Below are 20,837 nucleotides of genomic sequence, written 5' to 3'. Positions count from 1 at the left end.
AAAGGACTTGTGTGAGCTCCCTCAAAGGCAACAGTGCTATAGGGACCCATTTCTGTCACTGAACCAATGTCATTCTTATTAAAACATTCTTAATAAGAACCTCAGAGCCTCAGAAGTGACCTTTGAAATGCAAGAAACTAGAGCAAGGAAAAAAAGCAGCCAAATTAATGTGCACACACTCAGGGTGGATTTCATTTGAATCAAATTGATTTAAATCACTAGTCAGTAAGACTTGATTTAAATCATATTTTTTTTACAAAAAGACTCATTCTCGCTCATATAATCTTAATATTTACAACCAAATGAAGGTTTCATTTTTGAAATAATAAATTTTCAGAGTAGTTTTTACAGTTATATCAAAAACTACTGATCTGTTATACTATTATAAATACATAGACAGATAATTATCAAATTATTGTGAGGTTTGATAAGTTAACTGTTTATATTTGGACAACTTTTGGAAGGAGAAAATGAATCATTTCCTTAATAACATTTAAACAATTTATTTAATTAAAACAATAACATTATCACACATGTGTCCATGTTTGTTAACTGTTGCATATTTTTTTTAAAAAAAACCTTAGACTGAGTTTTAGCACACATGGAAAACTTAAAACAAATCCTTATTTCATGATGAATAGCCTTTGGACTATAATGTAACTTAAATAGAAAACTATCTTTAGAAATATTTTTCCTCCAAAAGCATTTTATTTTAAAAATCCAATTTAAATTTTTAAAAAATCTGATTTAAATTTTTAAAAATCCTGTTTATTTTATTTTTTAAAATCATTGTTTTTTATCCACCCTGCTCACACCCTGTTCCACCCTCAAGTAGCTCTTACTGTCAGAAAGTTCATCCTGATGTTTAATTAGAATCTCTTTTCTTGTAACTTGAAGCTGCCATCGGTTTAGGTCCTAACCTCCGGAGCAGGGAAGAACAAGCTTGCTCCCCATCCCCACACAGATAGTTTGTTAATTTGCAGGTTTGTTAATTTGCAGGTCCAAAAAGCTGGCCCTGAAAGCCTTCAAGCAATATTGGTTTGTCTTCAAGGACACATCCGTCTCTTACTTTAAAAATAAGGAGGCTGAACATGGAGAACCCATTGAGAAGCTCAACCTAAGAGGTATGCAGTGCTGTTTTTCAGACCGCCTTTATGAAATGCAGCTCTTGGCTGACTGCCTACTGAGGAATTTCTAGCACAATGCAGCGCTCCCCTTTGCTCTTCACTTTTGGTGCATATGTGCACAAGCACTGTGTAATCTGCTTTCTTTTCTTTTCTTGGAAATCATTTTTATTGGTTTTTCAAATACAAAGTTATAAACCAAGAATCAAAAAGTATATTCTAATAATAATAATAATAATAATAATAATAAATAATTAATTAATTAATTAATTTATACCACACCCATCTGGATGAGTTTCCCCATCCACTCTGGGCAGCTTCCAATCAAGTGTTAAAAACAATACAGCATTAAATATTAAAAACTTCCCTAAACAGGGCTGCCTTCAGATGTCTTTTAAAGAGAAGATAGCTGCTTATTTCCTTGACATCTGGTGGGAGGGTGTTCCACAGGGCAGGCGCCACTACCGAGAAGGCCCTCTGTCTGGTTCCCTGTAACCTCGCTTCTCGCAATGAGGGAACCGCCAGAAGGCCCTTGGCGCTGGATCTCAATGTAAAGAGATTCCTCCAAATCTCAGGGCTTCTCTCCATCCCCTCCATGGGGTCCCGTTTTGAACATTTAATACTGTACACTGGTACCTCTGCTTACAAACTTAATTCGTTCCAGAGGTCCGTTCTTAACCTGAAACCATTCTTAACCTGAGGTACCACTTTAGCCAGGGGTCAGCAAACTTTTTCAGCAGGGGGCCTGTCCATTGTCCCTCAGACCTTGTGGGGGGCCAGACTATATTTTGAAAAAATAATGAACAATTTTTCCTATGCCCCACAAATAATCCAGTGATGCATTTTAAATAAAAGCACACATTCTACTCATGTAAAAACATGCTGATTCCCGGACTGTCAGCGGACCGGATTTAGAAAGCAATTGGGCCAGATCCGGCAGAGTCTGTAACCCAAAGTGTTTGTAACCCAAGGTACCATTGTATATTCTTTCATACTTTGATTTTTATATCAAAGCATTTTATCCATGGTAATTGTTAAACTACAAGTGAGATCAAAACTCTGCTAATGTTCCATCTGCTTGCAATGGTCTCCTAAATAACTTATAAATTTTTTCAATCTTTTATAAAGTTTTTGTCCCCTTGGTTTGCCACTCCTCTCTGCTAGGGACTTTGTCTTCTTTCCATCTCTGGGCCAGTAACATCCGGGCAGCTGTTGTTCCATACATAGAAAGTCTCTTCTGTTCCTTTCGAATCTCAGTACCTGTAATTCCTAATAGAAAAGCTTCTGGTTTCTTAACAAAAGTTATTTTAAACATTTTCTTCATTTCACTGTATATCATCTCCCAGAAAGCTTTTATTACCTTACAAGTCCACCACATATGCTAAAAGGTACCTTCTTTTTCTTTACATTTCCAACAAGAATTTGTGGAGTCGCCCCATTCAGACATGACACTGGCCATAAACCAGGGTTAGGGAAATTTGGCTGTGCAGGAACTATGTGCTGCTGCATTCAGGTCCTCCCTTCCTAAACCAGGTTGACACACGGTGGAGTGGCTGGCTTGATGTTATGTGAAAAGAAACTCTTGTGACTTGCTTTCCCCCACGCAACCCGCAAGCAGGAAGCCAAGAGCAAACTTTGACTTCCACATTTAATGCTATGACGGCTGCTCCGTACTGCTTCTCCACTCTAGGAACGGAGGAGAAAGCAAGGAGGGTCCCAAACTCTGTACTATCATGCAGCTCATGCACAGACTTAATTACCTGACTGTGGTTTATTGTGTGTAAACAAAGCCCAATGTTTTGATTGAATTTGCTGTTTTCTGAATCACTGCTTCTGCTTTAGAGCATGGGCTCTTGCCAAATGTAGGATTTTGATGTTTACGATGACTACGTTGTCTGTCGGCACTGTGACTCTAGAGCGGGGTTTCTCAAATTGGGTCTCCAACTGTTTTTTGACTACAATTCCCATCATCCCTGACGACTGGTCCTGGTAGCTAGGGATGGTGGGAGTTGTAGTCCAGCAACAGATGGAGGTGCAAGTTGGGGAGACACTGATTTAGAGTGTTACTTTTGGCCTTAAATTTAACTACTATGCCACGCATCCCCAACCTTCGGCCCTCCAGATGTTTTGGACTACAATTCCCATCATCCCTGACCACTGGATCATGGGAGTTGTAGGCCAAAACATCTGGAGGGCCGCAGGTTGGGGGTGCCTCTTCTATGCTGTAATATTAATAACATGTCTTGCCACACCTAACACGTGGAGGGAGTTAAGGAAATTAATTTCAGTATTTCCTAAACCAGCTATTTGGTAATAGTCATGGCATGGGCAGGGGACGCGGGTGGCGCTGTGGGTTAAACCACAGAGCCTAGGACTTGCTGATCAGAAGGCCGGCGGTTCAAATCCCAGCGACGGGGTGAGCTCCCGTTGCTCGGTCCCAGCTCCTGCCCACCTAGCAGTTCAAAAGCATGTCAAAGTGCAAGTAGATAAATAGGCACCGCTCTGGCGGGAAGGTAAACGGCGTTTCCGTGCGCTGCTCTGGTTTGCCAGAAGCGGCTTAGTCATGCTGGCCACATGACCCGGAAGCTGTACGCCAGCTCCCTCGGCCAATAAAGCGAGATGAGCGCCGCAACCCCAGAGTCGGCCACGACTGGACCTAATGGTCAGGGGTCCCTTTACCTTTACCTTTACCATGGCATGGGCATGGGGAGGCCATTATAGTAATATAATATTCAATCACCTGCACAACTTGAAATCATGTTACCTTCTTTTTTATATATGCCTTTTTATTCTTATCCTCTTCCGGTTTCCTTTCAAGTTCTCCTACCGTAGCTCACCCTTAAAAGTAGGCAAAGCGTAACTTCGCTTCTGACTTTTCGTGCCTTCTGTCAATCAGGATGTGAGATTGTTCCGGACGTGAGTGTGTCGGGCAGAAAGTATGGGATTAAGTTACTCATCCCTGTAGCCGACGGAATGAATGAAGTGCACCTGAGATGTGATAACGTGAGTAGCAAAAAAGGGTTAACCCAAATTCTATAGGAGGGTTTAAGGTCCATTGCGTGCATTGCAGTGAAGCTTAGGAAGTCTCTTTAGAGGCTAGCATTGCCAAGCACGGGGAACGACTGCAGGGCCTAAATATTGCCAGTGAAGTGAGGTGTTAAGTTGTGGGTGAACATATCAGACGACACAGCGATTCTTCAAACAGCTCTTGTTTATTCAGAGGCCAGAACAGAACTGAACTGAAGGGTTCAGTCAGCCTGCTTATATAGAGCTCCATTACAACGTTACTGTAACAACTTTCTAAAACTATCCAATCGCTGAACGTCACTTTCGATCCTTCATTTGCATAACTATCTACAGTATCCCCCTGCTGGCCCATGGTGAGAACTTCAGTACATAACATGAGGCATATGCACAGAAATGGGGTTTGTGCAGGGAACGAGTTAACAACACAGAAGGGACAACAGTGAACCAGGCTGTGGGTTGGCTTCCACATATCAGGAGTGGTTCACCTGGTGGGGAGGCAGAGCCCTAGCAATAGCTTCCCAGACACAGCCCTGTCCTCACTTCGAACTTCTCCATTAAGCAACAGCTTGCTGGAAAGGCTATTGCTGTTGCTGGGAGGCTGTTGCCCCCCTGGGCGAACTCCTTTCCCCACCTATAGCCTTGGATTTATGTTCCTTTACAATGCAGGCCAGCCTGTGAGTGGGGAGATTTATGGGGAGGCCAGTGTAAACAAGGGAGTTAGTACAGTGTCCGGGCGAAATCTGTCTTTCAGATAAGATCTGGCGTTCACAAACCTCTCAGCAATAACCTCAACCTTGTCCATTCAAAATACCCTGCATTCTCCAGACTTGGGAGTGTCCTATAAGAGCTTTTGTCCTATAAGAGCCTCCTAGGGACGTGGGTGGCGCTGTGGGTTAAACCACAGAGCCTAGGACTTGCCAATCAGAAGGTCGGCGGTTCGAATCCCTGTGACGGAGTGAGCTCCCGTTGCTCGGTCTCTGCTCCTGCCAACCTAGCAGTTCGAAAGCACGTCAAAGTGCAAGTAGATAAATAGGTACTGCTCCGGCGGGAAGGTAAACGGCGTTTCCGTGCGCTGTTCTGGTTCGCCAGAAGTGGCTTAGTCCTGCTGGCCACATGACCCGGAAGCTGTACGCCGGCTCCCTCGGCCAATAAAGCGAGATGAGCGCCGCAACCCCAGAGTCGGCCATGACTGGACCTAATGGTCAGGGGTCCCTTTACCTTTACCTTTACAGTGCAGACCAGCCTGTGAGCTGGGAGATTTATGGGGAGGCCAGTGTAAACAAGGGAGTTAGCACAGTGTCTGGGTGAAATCTGTCTTTCAGATAAGATCTGGAGTTCACAAACCTCTCAGTAATATCCTCAACCTTGTCCGTTCAAAATACCCTGCATTCTCCAGACTTGGGAGAGTTGTTCAACCTTTGTCCTATAAGAGCCTCCTAAGTGAAGACAAAAACTGTTTGAGCTTCACAAAAGTTGAAAGCAGGCACTTGGTTTGCCCCTCTGGAGCAAAGGAGCTATAGCACCAGGCAAGGAAGAAGTCTCAGGTTTAATCTCCCCTGTAAATCCAGAACCGTCCTTGGAAAATAGGGACACCTGGAAGGTCTGCACCCAGCCTCTTGCCCTAACGTCACCACCACTGCCACTCTGAACCCCATATGTTGCATTGCTGGATAGGTAACCAGTAATTCCTCATAAGAAGAGCCTACTGGATCAGGCCAATGGCTACATCAGTGATGCCATGTACCGTATTTTTCGCCCCATAGGACGCACCGGCCCATAGGACGCACCAAGTTTTTTGGGGGGGAAATAAAGGGAAAAAAAATATTTTCCCCCCCAGGCGCTTGTGGGGCCGGCAGCGGGGAGACGCACTGCGCCTCCCAGCTGTCCCCGGAGCTTGCGGGGCAGGCAGCGGGGAGAAGCGCTCTTCTCCCCGCCGCCCGCCTGCAGAACAGGTCCGCGGACAGCGGGAAGACGCGCTGCGCCTCCCAGCTGTCCCCGGAGCTTGCGGGGCAGGCAGCGGGGAGAAGCGCTCTTCTCCCCGCCGCCCGCCTGCAGTACAGGTCCGGGGACAGCGGGAAGACGCGCTGCGCCTCCCAGCTGTCCCCAGAGCTTGCAGGGCAGGGGGCGGGGAGAAGCGCTCTTCTCCCTGCCGCCCGCCTGCAGACCAGGTCCGGGGACAGCGGGAAGACGCGCTGCGCCTCCCCACTGTCCCCGGAGCTTGCGGGGCTGGCGGCGGGGAGAAGCACGCGTCTCCCCGCCGTCAGCCTCCAAACCACATCAGGAGACAGCGGGATGGCAGCGTTCTGCCTCCCCGCTGTCCCCCGACCTTGTGGGGCTGGCGCTGCGGCTCTCCTGAAGCCTGGAGAGCGAGAGGGGTCGGTGCACACCAACCCTTCTCATTCTCCAGGCTTCAGCGAAAGCCTGCATTTGCCCCATAGGATGCACACACATTTCCCCTTCATTTTTGGAGGGGAAAAAGTGTGTCCTATAGGGCGAAGAATACGGTATCTTTTGGAAGTTTACATTGATGTGAAGGAAATAAGCAGCTATCCTATCTTTAAAAGACATCTGAAGGCAGCCCTGTTTAGGGAAGTTTTTAATATTTAGTGCTGTATTGTTTTTAACACTTGATTGGGAGATGCCCAGAGTGGCTGGGGAGACTCAGCCAGATGGGCAGGGTATAAATAATAAATTATTATTATTATTATTATTATTATTATTATTATTATTATTACTACTACTACAAGGGGCAAAGGTAGCAGCTTTCGGAGACAGAAAGCCTCTGAACCTGAGTGCCGCCATCATGACTGGTAGCCATTGTTTACTGATCCTCCTTGAATTAGTCCAGTCTCCTTGCAAAACCACTCAGAACTCATGCAAGTGAAGTCTAGGCTCTATCCTGTTGCTTTCAGAGTAGGAGCTGTGTCTAAACTTAACCAAAAAAGGAGAAGGTAACGTGGGGCCCTCCACCATCCTCTACCATGAGAGGGTACCACTTTGCCGGCCCTTGGTTCAAGCAACTGCAAGGTGGGGGAGAAGGAAGCAAACGACGGTGCAAGGATTCTTTGCAGAAGTTTATTCTTCTTCGCTGACTGTCTTCTTTGCAGGAAAACCAGTATGCCAGGTGGATGGCCGCTTGCGTTTTGGCTTCCAAAGGGAAAACGATGGCCGACAGCTCCTACCACCCAGAGGTCCACAACATCTTGTCTTTCTTAAAAATGAAAAGCCGAACTGCTTCTCCCCAGGACGTTTCTGACGTGGAAAGCATGGATATGAAGCCAGAGTGCTTTATCTCGCCACGATATGCAAAGAAATACAAGTCGAAGCAGGTAACTGGGGGTGGGGCGAGGGGTTGGGAGAAGGAAATAACAGCGGGATCTAGAGCAGATTTTCCTTGTCAAGCTGACTCAAGCCTGATTCAAATGATTCTTGCTTAACAAAGCCAAAAGCATGTACAGTATTTCTCTTTCTTTTTTCTTTTTTAGTTTTTTTATTCAAAATTAAAACAAGACATATTATCCAAAAACATATCACCCTTGTTTCCCCCCCCTTCATTTTTCCTCCCTCCCCCCACCCCCCACCCCCACAAAAACCACCCGCTCCCCGACTTCCCTCAGTTCCAGTCTTTGGTTTCTCTGAGACTGCTGTTTTCTGCATGTTACAAAGTTGTATAGATCCTCAAACTATTTAGCTGATTATTATCAATAAAAAGTTTGTGAATGTTTATTCAAAACCGGCCAAGGAGTCCAATTCGCTTCGTTGCATCTTCAGATACTTTGTAAAGGGTTCCCATTCATCCTTAAAGTCACAGTTATCCTTGTCCTGTAGCTTATGTGTCAGTTTTGCCAGTTCTGCATAGTCCATAATTTTTTCTTGCCATGATTCTTTAGTTGGGGTTTCTTCAGTCTTCCATCGTTGTGCTACCAGGACTCTCGCGGCCGTTGTCGCATACATGAAGATATTTTTCAGCTTTTTTGGCAGGTCTTTCCCTACAATCCCCAACAAAAATGCCTCGGGTTTTTTAACAAATGTTAAATGGAAAATTTTCTTCAATTCATTGTATATCATTCCCCAAATTTTTTAAATTACATTAGAATCCCACCACATATGATAAAATGTCCCTTCCTTTTCCTTACACTTCCAACATATATTTGAACTAGTTTTGTACATTTTCCCTAACTGCACTGGTGTTGTGTACCATCTATACATCATCTTCATGTAATTCTCCTTCAATAGGGAACAATCTGTAAATTTTAAATCAGTTTTCCATAATTTTTCCCAATCTTCCATCATAATGTTGTGACCTACATTTCCCTTTTCAGTTCTATATGCTTTTCCAGACTCAGATTAATTGTACTGGATCTAACCTTTATCCAGAGTCCATGGCACATACTCCCAAATCCAAACATGCCCACAAACTTTAAAAGGTTGGTCACAATGTTTAAAATTACCTTCCCCCCCAAACCAGAGTCCTTTCTGTTGGGCATAATTCAGACTTAAATTCCCCAGGTGTTGGAAAAGGTTATTTATGTATGCGACAACTTTGGCCCATGTTTGGTTAGCCCAAAAATGGAGAATGGAAAAAGATTGACAACTTAGGCTGACAGAATATGCACAGCTTGCAGACTTAACATATAGAATAAGGGAACAAGAATAACATACGTTTAAAGAAGATTGGGAAACGTTTATTGAATATATGGAAAATAATTGTGTTCATCTGAAAACTCTGGCAGCATTAAGATAAATTCAACAGCGTAAATAAATTTTGATGGATGTAGTAATGGAAAATCCATTGGTATAGTTTATGTAAAATATGCATGGATATACGTAAAACCATGGAAAGAGATGGGAAGTCATTGATATCTTAAGTATGTAAAAGGATTATCTGAAATTGTAAAACAGAAAATTTAATAAAAATCATATTTAAAAATAAAAAAGGTTGGTCACCCTGCTAAACGATGATATCTGCACGTGATAACCTAAGAGCCAGCTTTATACAACAGATACAGAGTATTGAACTTGAATTTGGGAGGTGTGAGTTTCTCATGTCCTCACTGTATTGACCCTGTATAAATCAGTTTTCCTTCTGCAGAATGGGTATAAGAGAGTAGAGCAGGGCTGGGCAAAATTGCAAGCATTTCTGTGAGGCCTCAGGTTCCATCCCCTGTGCCCAGGATGGCCTGATCCAGCACAAGGCAGCCTCAGCTACCCAAATCCTGTGTACTTAACTGGCCTCAAGAAATATTACGGACAGAAAGATCCTTGAAACATTAAGGACACTTGAGAAACAATCCTTAATTGCAGTGTTGTTCCTAACAGAGGAAGATTAAAATGCAGATTGCCAGGGTCAGTTCAAAACTGCCCAACCCCAACCTACCTTCTCTGTAACATTTATTGCTTTTTAAAATGTGCTCGGTTCCTTGTTGCATTGTGTGTTAAAGTTTCTTTTTTTAAAAAAATATTTTTATTAGTTTTTTTAACATACCATTTTCAACAATTATTAAACATACTTTTTTATCTTATACAATTTTTTTTTACTTCCATCAATCACATCTGAAAATTTTCCAATCTTTTCACTTAATATACATTTCTTACTTTCACTATTACATTTAAATCTCATAACTAATGTCTCTCTTCTTCCTCTTCTTTGCAATATTTCATATATTTCTCCTTATAAAACTTCTGATAGTCCTACTAGTGTAATTTGTTGATTACAGTTGCTCTTCAAATAGTTCGTATATTTCTTCCAATCTTCTGTAAATCTCTGGTCCCGCAGGTTTCGAATCTTCCCTGCCATTTTATCCAGTTCTGCGTACTCCATTAATTTTGTCTGCCATTCTTCTTTTGTCAGTATTTCTTCTTGCTTCCATTTCTGGGCCAACAATATTATTGTCGCTGTTGTTACATATAAGAACAATTTAACATCCTGTCTATTAATATCCTCACCTATAATACCAAGGAAAAATGCTTCTGGTTTTTTTAGAAATGTATATTTCAACGTCTTTTTCATCTTATTATATATCATTTCCCAGACGTTTTTTACTTTCTTACATTCCCAGCATTGTGTGTTAAGCTTTCGCTTCTAACAACCCTAGCTGGTCAGTTCCCTCACCTTCGGATTCCATTAAGATTGTCTTATTATGTACTGCACTAGGCAGCCCTGTAGTAAACCACAGTCACCAAGTCCTCTTCTTGGGCATCAAATACCATTCATAGCTTAAGTTCCCCACCTGTGCCCTGGGTGATAAAGAAAACAAAAGCTATGGGAAATCAAAGCCACCTGTAGCCGTTTAAGGCGTCTTGCCCATGTGATTAGGGGATATCAGCTCTGCCCATGTGTGCAACGTTTCTGGGGTTCGGGAACCAAGTAAGAAGATCCCCTGAAATGAATGAGCTGTCCCCAGTTTGCACCCCTTTTGTTAAGTTGTGGGTGAACATATCAGACGACACAGCAAGTCTTCAAACAGCTCTTGTTTATTCACAGGCCAGGACAGAACTGAACTGAAGGGTTCAGTCAGCCTGCTTATATAGAGCTCCAGTACAACGTAACTATAACAGCTTTCTAAAACTATCCAATCACTGAACATCACTTTCGATCCCTTATTTGCATAACTATCTACAGTATCCCCCTGCTGGCCCAGGGTGAGAACTTCAGTACATAACACCTTTGCCTTCCTTCCTTAAAGGAGTAGCAAGGATGGCTGGCTCTGACCACATGCGCAACCATTTTCCTAATGCTCTTCTTTCACCCCCGGCATCTGTCAATCGAAACCTCTATTCCCCTCCTTGTTTTCGCAGCTGGCTACTCGCATTTTGGAGGCGCACCAAAATATCGCCCACATGTCTCTGGTGGAAGCCAAGCTGAGGTTTGTCCAGGCGTGGCAGTCGCTCCCTGAGTTTGGCTTATCGTACTACATTGTGAGGTAAGTGCAATGTGACCATTTAATGGCAGGTGGCTCTCTAAGCTCTTCTTCCTTTGTTTTGACTGAGCGCCAAGTGAGTTGGCAATTAGATCAAGGAGAGGTGACTTTTAACAGAAGCTGTAACAGTTGCAACATGATTTCTGGTGATCCAACAATGTTCTTCAAGATGCATCGATTTTTCTCCCAGGTGGAATTAGATAAAATACAGCAGTGTGGGTGAACCAGGTCATGAGCTGTGGGCCACTTTGACAGTCATCTGACTGTTAGAATTCCTGGCTCCATGATTGCAGTCATGGGATATTTGTCTTTCACATGATGGTGTATGTTTTGACTCCACAGAGTGGGAAGTGACGGAGACAGGATGTTTGTGTTTCTGTGTTCCGTGAAGTGGGACTATTGTCCTTTGTTCTTTTCCTCTTTGCTGTCTGATGCTAGAGAGAGAGGGAGCCACGTTGCAGTGCTCCGTGTGTGTTCATATGTAAATAAAGTAGATTAGCCAAAATGCTGAGTTGTTGAGGTCTGTCACGCATGAGGGGCGCAAACTCTGCAGATCCCTAAGTGTGCCGGTGTCAGTTGGCATCGGTTGCTGTAATGTTCGGGCTGAAGAAAGCTTATGAAGCTCCCGAACGATCAACCAGGAGGGAGGGAACATGCCAGCTGGGCATGTGTCTCTGCCAGGGTCCTACTCGAGTGTAGGCTGAACTCCTGACACTGATGTCACGTGACCCAACTGCAAAGGAAAGCATTAAGAGCGCAGTCCTAATATTATCCTGCTGTTTACATACATAAATGAATATGTTTTTCTAGGGCAGTTGCCCACGTTGCTAGAGCTCTTGACTGGAATGCCTTTGAGTCTCAGCTGTAGGGTTCTAGAGAAGATGTGAACTTTACACTTTTGTATTTTTAAATGAAGCCGGTAATCCTTTGTGCACATAGATGGGAGGAAAACCGCAGGCAGCATTTAGCATTTAGTTGATCAGGCGTCAGTAAAGTGGTCTCATCTTCCTGTGTTCTGACCAACATTGGAATGACTGACAAGTCCGTGCTAAAGAAAAGAAAATACAGTCAAGTTACATTGCATGGGGATTATGTTCCTTTTTTGCACCTGGACCTCGGCTGGCACAGGGACATGGGTGGCTCTGTGGGTTAAGCCACAGAGCCTAGGACTTGCCGATCAGAAGGTCGGCGGTTCGAATCCCCACACCGGGGTGAGCTCCCGTTGCTCCCTGCTCCTGCCAACCTAGCAGTTCGAAAGCACGTCAAAGTACAAGTAGATAAGCAGGTACCGCTCCGGTGGAAAGGTAAACGGCGTTTCCATGCACTGCTCTGGTTCGCCAGAAGCGGCTTAGTCATGCTGGCCACATGACCCGGAAGCTGTACGCCGGCTCCCTTGGCCAATAAAGCAAGATGAGCGCCGCAACCCCAGAGTCGGCCACGACTGGACCTAATGGTCAGGGGTCCCTTTACCTTTACCCTTGGCTGGCAAGTGAGTGAAGTGGCAGGGGGAGGCCAGAGGAGGAGGAGAGAGAGAGGAGGGGGCAGCCAGAGAGAAAGGGAAAGGCAGAAGAAAAAGGCTGGAATGGGGTACAGCCAAGCAACTGTTGAATTTATGCAAGTAAAAAAACTGAGCCACTGGGAAATTGTTTACAAGAAGAAGAAGAGTTTGGATTTGATATCCTGCTTTATCACTACCTGAAGGAGTCTCAAAGCAGCTAACATTCTCCTTTCCCTTCCTCCCCCACAACAAACACTCTGTGAGGTGAGTGGGGCTGAGAGACTTCAGAGAAGTGTGACTAGCCCAAGGTCACCCAGCAGCTACATGTGGAGGAGCGGGGAAGCGAACCCGGTTCACCAGATTACAAGACTACTGCTCTTAACCACTACACCACACTGGCTCTCCCACTTGTTTAGGTGTCTCCCACATGCAATTAAGAGGTTGCTGTTTCACACTGACCTGGCTGTCGCATATTTTCTCCCGCTCCATCCTCGGTGTCCCTTAGCTGACTCCCATCATAGAATTCCTGACTTTGGGTCTGGAATTATGATGCGCTAATCTTTATTGTCATCGTCCCATACAGAACAGCAAAATTGAAAAAATCTACATCGGACATTCAAAAACCAACAAGCCTGCTATCCCAACTACCCCAGCCTGGTTAGCCCCTAAAAACTCTGATACCCCATAAATGAATACAATATACTCCAATATACTTTACACTGCGTTTAAAACCAAAATCACATTTGGATAGAAACTGTTTCTCAGGCGGCTAGTCCTAGTCTTTATAACCCTGTACCTTCTTCCAGAAGCTGAAAGAGATCATTTCTGGGGTGCGCACTATCCTGCACTATCTCTGCAGCTTTGTTATGGCACCTGGAAGCATAGATTTGATCCAAGGTGGGAAGAGTGCACCTAATTATTCTCTCTGCAGACTTTACAACCTTGGACAGCATTGTTTTTTCCCTTGACCGTGCAGCTCCCAAACCACACACAGAGACCATGAGTCAATACACTCTCAACAGTACAATGGTAAAACGCCATCAACAGGTCCTTTGAGAGATTCTGGCATTCAGTCCCTGGGCCAGTGCTCCAAAACGAGTTAGCAGGTTAACTGAGGGTGAGTCCTGTTTGGGCAGAGAGCAGCACCAACATTTTTCAAATTCAGAGCGCATGAGATCAAGTAACCTGGCCAGAGGCCCAGTTCTCTTTCTGTTGTCATGTGCTCTTAACCAGAAAAAAAATGCCAGCGCCATAATGAGCAGATATTACTCAACCACGAACACCCACGAGGCTAAATCTGCTTCCTTTACCACCATGTCCTTTTGGAAACACTTGGTGTGTGAGGGAGCTTCAGGTCTTTAAATACTGCGTTCTCCCTCTCTTGGGTCCTGTGTACACATATTTTCCAGCTTTAACCTTTAACTGTCAAATACAAGTGCAGATTTCAACCACAACAGGCTGTCTCCCCTGCCAAAAAGGCTACAATCTTTACAAGGTCGTTACATTTTGCCCTGCTACTACTAACTCAGGGTTTGGGCCAAAATATTTTTTATTCACAATATGATTTGAAAAAAAAACCAAACACCTGGAAAAGCCTTCGGAAAGTTTAATGCTTAGCGATAACTATTTTCATAACATCGTTTACCATTGCGTTTCTGTGCTTGGCCAGTAGAGGGAAGCGCAATCCCATCATAAACATTGATATTCTCATTTCATCCCTCTTTACATTAGTTACTGACTTGTAGGCTGGAGGGGAGGCAATAATAAGAATAAGAATAAGAATAAGAATAAGAAGAATAATAAGAATAATACCCTACATAGGTCCTCTCTCCCAGTGCAAATCCTTATACACACTCTTCACAGAACCTCCAAAAGGGACTGTGATTTTTTCTCCCTCTGTTGCAAACTGCTTTTTGAGAGACTTGCCGAATTAATTGACTGGGTTTTCCCCCTCCTTAGATTTAAAGGAAGCAAGAAGGATGACCTCTTGGGCATTTCTTACAACAGGCTGATAAGGATAGATACAGCCACCGGGGACCCAATTACGACATGGAGATTCTCAAATATGAAACAGTGGAACGTGAACTGGGAGATACGGCAGGTAAAGACAAAGGTTTCCTGGAGCAAACTTGCCTCTCGCACTGTGATTTAACCTTTTGCGCAAATAAACCTGGCAAACAGCCCTTTTGTGATGTATTTGAAATTGCAAAACAATGTACCTGCTGTACATAGAAACCCTTATATGCAAGCAAGGAGGAGGACCCCGTGGCCCTACAGCGGCTATTGGGCTACAACTCCCATAATCCCTTATTGCTGGCCATGTCAGCGGGGGCTGATGGGTATTGTAGTCCAATAACATCTGGAGGGCCGCAGGTTCCCTATCTCTGCATTAATGTGTTTCCTAATATGCATCACGGAGGGACGCGGGTGGCGCTGTGGGTTAAACCACAGAGCCTAGGACTTGCCGATCAGAAGGTTGGCAGTTCGAATCCCCGCGACGGGGTGAGCTCCTGTTGCTCGGTCCCTGCTCCTGCCAACCTAGCAGTTCGAAAGCACGTCAATGTGCAAGTAGATAAATAGGTACCGCTCCAGCGGGAAGGTAAACGGCGTTTCTGTGCGCTGCTCTGGTTTGCCAGAAGCGGCTTTGTCATGCTGGCCACATGACCCGGAAGCTGCACGCTGGCTCCCTCGGCCAATAAAGCCAGATGAGCGCCGCAACCCCAGAGTCGGTCACGGCTGGACCTAATGGTTGGGTCCCTTTACCTTTACCTTATTATGCATCACATCCCCATTCACAGTATTATACTTTATTATAGTGGGTCGTTTTTCATCATATTGGGCTGTTTTATTCACTACGTTTTTTATTTAGGGACTTCACAATCTCCACCATGATATAAAATATCGCTGTGGAGTTTCTTTCTTTAACAGTCATTTGAAGGAAAACTGGGAGTGTGGGAGACATAAATGCGATGAATGCGAGGGGATAGAGCATGGCGTAAACTCAGCTGGGAGTCACAAAAGATAATCTCTGAAATATGTTCATAGTTTCAGGGCAAAGAAGCAAAAACACTTCGCAGAATGCATAATTCACTTGACAGAATTTGCTGCTGCAAGAAGCATTGATAGACACAAGCTGTCAAGGGGACCGAGGCAAATTCATGAGAAAAAAGTCTATCACAGTCTTTTAGCAGTTGCGGCTAAACAGAACCTCCAAGTGCAGGGGCAGTCTAGCCTCCTAATACCAGTGACTGGTGGGAAAGGTTGGGCCTTTGTGCCTTCAGGCCCTGCCTACAGGCTTCGTGGAGGCATTGGATAAAAGATGCACGGTTAAATAGGCCATTGGTCTGATCCAAACAAGCTCTTCTGATGCTGTAATGTTTCAGGAACCAGTGTGCTGGAACTAGGCCTGTATCAATACACTATCCAGGACCGGGTTGAGGGCAGTATATCGCAGGCTTCCTCTCTGGCTATCCCCTTCCTCCCTCTATTATTGGTATAATTGTGCTTTATATATATATATACCTCTTTGCATTTCCCCTTCAGGTTGCAATTGAGTTTGACCAGAACGTGTCTATTGCTTTCGCTTGCCTGAGCGCAGACTGCAAGGTGGTGCACGAATACATTGGAGGTTACATCTTCCTGTCCACCCGTTCCAAAGACCAGAACGAAACGCTGGACGAGGACCTGTTCCACAAGTTAACTGGAGGGTGGGAATGAGGAGAAGCAAGGAGCCGATCGACAACTCCAAAATGCGAGTGCCTCCTCTAGATTCATCTTGGTTTTGAACCTGAGAAGTTTAAACGGGTAACCTTTTGAAAAAGAAACATAAGCTTACCTCAAGGGTTTATCTACGTTGGATGTAATTACTTGGCGCAGGGGTGGCTAACCTGTGAATGCTGTTCAACCCCCATTTTTCCTGACTGCTGGATGTGCTGGCAGGGCCGATGGGACTTGTAGTCCATATAATCGGGAGGCCCTCACACTCCCCATCCCTGACTTGGAGCCTACTGTGCAACAACAAACCTAGAGTCTACTGTATTGCAACCAAGTACCTGCGGCAGAGGTGTGGAGCCTGCAGTCTTCCAGATGATACTGCAATCCAAGCCGCATCAGCCCCAGCCAACATGGACCAGGATGATGGGAGTTGTAGTCCAATAGTTCTCTATCCCTGATCCCTGTAGAGCACATGGTTTTGGCTTATCCGTAATCTTTATTGGCGTGTGACCCTGGGGAGCCTGTGAAATCCAGTTAAGGCTCCAATGCAGCAAATACTTTAGAGGACCAATCCAATTTCCTTTTGCCCTCCCATTCCTCACCTCCGCCCACTCCTAGGCATGGTCGTTGGCATCCATCCCTCTCGAGACACAATGGAGTGCTCCTTTGGGGGAGGAGTCAATCCGCTGGAGAATCACAGCGTCTGCTGTGGCTGCAGAGACCAGTAACTTGTAACCACTGCCTTCTGCGTTGTTTTTGCTGTATCGGCAGCACCAAAGTGACCTCTCTGGGGCTCAGGCCTGGGCAGTGTGTATGGAGGACCTGGGCTGCCCAGATAACAAGACTTGGTCCAGTGGCTTCGCTGATGTGGTCCAAAAGAAACCAGGGCGATATGTTTGGCACCAGTTTGGCTGCAGGAGTTGCCAGAAGGAGGCATACAAGATGACATTCGACTGTCTCCAGATGTGCTTAGCCTTTTCTTTTCCTAAAGATGTCCCACAATGCATCAGGTATGGATTTTTCCTTGGGGTTCACTCCCGAAGACTACGAACTGTCAGACACACACAAGCATGGCAGACTGTGAAAAGCATTTGTTTGAATTGATTGATTCCGATGACTTTTCCTTACTGCTTAAATAAGACAAGAAAACAAGTGCCACCAAAAGATTTAATGTTATTTTTAGGGTGTTGTTGCACCTGGACATTTTGTTGTTGTTGTTGTTGTTCTTATGGAAAGGATTTTATCAACGTCCTCCCAGTTTTTGTTGCAGTTGCTCATATTTTCATAACCTATTAGTACCTGCTTTTTGTACAGTGCTTTTTGCATTTTGTAAAGCTTTGCAACTAGCAACTCGCGCCTTGCTGTGGGGAAACTACAGTTTTAATTTTGTGCCATCTTCTGAAGTAATTTAACTTCCAGCTTGTTTTTAACGTTTAGTCATTTTCATATTTTATATCAAAACTGTTGGCGTGTAGTAATGAACCTACTGAAACCATAATTTTTTAAGCTGTGTAATAGAGATTTTAAAATAAATACATTCTTACAAAACAATAGTATCCCAGTGATGCTTCCGGGACTTCCATGAAAGCCTCTTCTTCTGTACTTATTCTATTCTGCCTTCTTTTTTTAAAAAAAAAAAACTATTTTGAGATAGATTCTTGCTCTAGTGCTTTCTTCTGTTCATAGTTATTTGGATCCAATCCAGTGCCAAGGGTGCTAGGTAAAAGGTAAAGGACCCCTATGTCCAGTCAAAGGTGACTATGGGGTTGCGGCGCTCATTTCGCTCACAGGCTGAGGGAACCGGCGTTTGTCCACAGACAGCTTTCTGGGTCATGTAGCCAGCAGGACTAAACTGCTTCTGGTGCAACAGAACACAGTGACGGAAACCAGAGTGCACGGAAACACCATTTACCTTCCCGCCGGAGCAGTACCTATTTATCTACTTGCACTGGTGTGCTTTTGAACTGCTAGGTTGGCAGGAGCTGGGACAGAGCAACGGGAGCTCACTCCATCGCGGGGATTCGAACCACCAACCTTCCGATCGGCAAGCCCAAGAGGTTCAGTGGTTTAGACCACAGCGCCACCCGCAGCCTGCCAAGGGCGCTACACTGCAGGCTTTAACATACAGTCTGCTTTCCAGAGGGCACATTCTATCATGCTTTTCAGGGTGGTGGTTTGCTTCAGTTCAAATCGGGGGGGGGGGGATGACGACTAAAGCAGCATCTAATGTAGTGTTTCCTGCTACATGAACTTTATTCTATGGAGTTAAAGCCAAACTAATTAGAGCATAACAGATCTTTCTGTCCTCTGTAGAAATCGCCTCAATTTTTGGTGTCAGAATGTGCTGCAGAAGAGAAGAAAACAGCATGTTCTTTCTCTTTGAGGTATATTTTATTTTCCTTTGTTATGAATCAGTTGTACGCAGGGATCTGATTCAGTCTGGATTGAATATGTCATGCTATTTTTATGGAGTGCAAAAAAAGAAAGAAAAAATCCTTTCAGCCTTTGCTGAATATTTCAGTTCTTATCATTCTCTGCTTGCTAAAGGAGGAGCTCATCTCTGGAGCCTGGTACCATCTCCTCTTGGGACTGCTCTGGTCTGTTTATCTTCCTGTGTCAGTAAGGAATTCAGCTTTCAGTCTTCACATTCCAACCTGGATGATTTGCAGCAAGCGTTGATTCATCCCTTTAGAGATGGAGAGGAGGAGGAGGACATAGCTGGTTGCAGCTTTCAAGGTGCTGTTATAATATACACAGTGCAACATGCTTCTATCTTGCTTCTGAAGCAAGCACACATCTGTGTAGTCTACTTGCTGTATGTTTAGGACAGTGGTGTCCAAACTTTTTTCAAAGGGGGCCAGATTTGATGAAGTGAAGGGCCGTGAGGGCCGACCAAAGGCCCAGCCAAAGTCATTGACCTTTTTCTTAGGGTTGAAGTTGTTGAGCTTTTTTTACTATTGAAGTTGTTGAGGGTTTTTTAGGATTTTACCCCAGGAAATAAACTTGGAAACTGCCACAGGGGCTGGATTAAGCCAACCAGTGGGCTGGGTTAGGTCCCTGAAATGGACTTTGGACATGCCTGGTTTAGGAGATCTGGGTTTAAATCCCTTTGAGCGAGTCAATTTTGCCCATTTTCATCCAGTAGTAAATGAGTTAATGATTCCAGTGCTAAAATGGATGAGGGAATGCTCATCCATCATATATGCTCAGTGCTTCACAGCCAGAGATCCTGGAACTGTTTTGCACTTCCCAACAGTGGTAACTAGGGCACCAAGTGGCCAATATGACTTCCGCAACTTGTTAAGGGGTTTCAAGAGTATCTGTGTGGTGGAATCAAAAAATGAGGCACTTCTTAAAGGCACTTTAGATGACGAAACCACCAGCTTACAGTGCAGCAGACGTTTTACAATGACTTTTAAAAATAAATGATAATAGGTTGTATCTAATGTAGCACTTTGTGAATGTTTGGTTAGTGTGAGGCTTTCTGCTTGTGCAGGGAAATGTTCTCCCACCCTTTTCCTCCTAAATCTGTTCCCCCTAACCTATCTCTGGAGCAGATGTGGGAAGGGACCAGGACACAGGCACATGCAGAATTCCCCCCTTTAATGTGAACATAAAGAGGAGCTCATTTGCATCGGAAGATGCTGGTATAGTGCTAAGCCCAATCACCAGTGAATATTTGCTGTACTTTTATTTTCTTCAGAAATCAAAATAGATCCCTTTATTTAACTTTCAATCTAACTTTGTTATAAGATTTGTTCTCTAAATTCTAGATCAAAATTTGAAATGTCACAGGTATCAGGGTCAGCCCAAACACAGGTGATTTATTGCTTTCTTCCGCCTTCCATCTTTCTTCTTTAATATCTTGGCAGTGTGATAGGAATTTTGAGTTCTTAGATATATGGTCATGTTCATAAGCATACCAACCAAGCACAGTACATAGATCAGCACAGGAAGGCCGACCTAGGTCAAAGTGGGAAACCTCCCCATTGTCTCTTTCCTCACAAATCCTGTCTTAAGGGCACATTTAAGATATGACTAGGGTGTGAGCCTGTGACATGGCCCAGGAACTAAGTATTTATCATTACAAAAGACTGGCCAGGCTCCCCAGGCAATCCAGTCAAGTAACCTGCCAGATAGGAGATAAACAAGGACAAGAGAAAAACAACTTTCAAATTTCTGTTTTAAGAACGCCTTTTCTGTGATGTAGGTATGATGTATCTGAGGGGTGGTCTTAGGTTATACCCCTTCTGTGATGTATGTATGATGTTTCTGGGGGTGGTCTTGATCTACAGGGTGGCAATTTCAAAAGTCTTTATAAGGCCTTGCGCCCCATTTTTCTGGGTTCCTCTTCCTCCTGCCGGTGAGGGGAGCACCCTGTTGCAACAGTTCAATAAAGATCAAGCTTACTAGCTGCTTTGCTTCTCAATATTCTCTGGTTGGCCTCTGTTATTTTCTCCTACTAATAGGGAACCTATGTAAGGACTCTATATGGGCTCTTGGATACCCCATAAGGGAAAAGGGCAATTTTTGTTTACAACAGCAGTTTGTGTC

At 44.4% G+C, this 20,837-nt stretch overlaps 1 protein-coding gene across 2 annotated transcripts in view; it reads left to right on the top strand.

The window, feature by feature from the left end:
• FERMT1 (FERM domain containing kindlin 1) overlaps window positions 1-20,837 on the top strand; it is a 637,654-nt gene that overhangs the window by 34,123 nt on the left and 582,694 nt on the right. Inside the window, exons 10-15 of one of the 2 annotated variants that reach the window (XR_014546323.1) lie at window positions 1,000-1,124; window positions 4,021-4,127; window positions 7,259-7,480; window positions 10,950-11,074; window positions 14,529-14,670; window positions 16,113-16,458. Coding sequence is in view for 1 of the 2 variants with exons in the window: in XM_083606529.1 (XP_083462655.1) it covers window positions 1,000-1,124; window positions 4,021-4,127; window positions 7,259-7,480; window positions 10,950-11,074; window positions 14,529-14,670; window positions 16,113-16,286 (895 nt within the window). In the remaining variant the exon portion in view is untranslated. Of the gene's footprint in view, window positions 1-999; window positions 1,125-4,020; window positions 4,128-7,258; window positions 7,481-10,949; window positions 11,075-14,528; window positions 14,671-16,112; window positions 17,835-20,837 lie in introns of those variants that run through there. The other variant, XM_083606529.1, reaches the window with a different exon arrangement.

This window comes from Podarcis filfolensis (genome assembly GCF_964270895.1).
Source record: "Podarcis filfolensis genome assembly, chromosome: 3".
NCBI classification, from domain to species: Eukaryota; Metazoa; Chordata; class Lepidosauria; order Squamata; family Lacertidae; genus Podarcis; species Podarcis filfolensis.
This window is presented reverse-complemented; position numbering and strand designations above follow the sequence as displayed.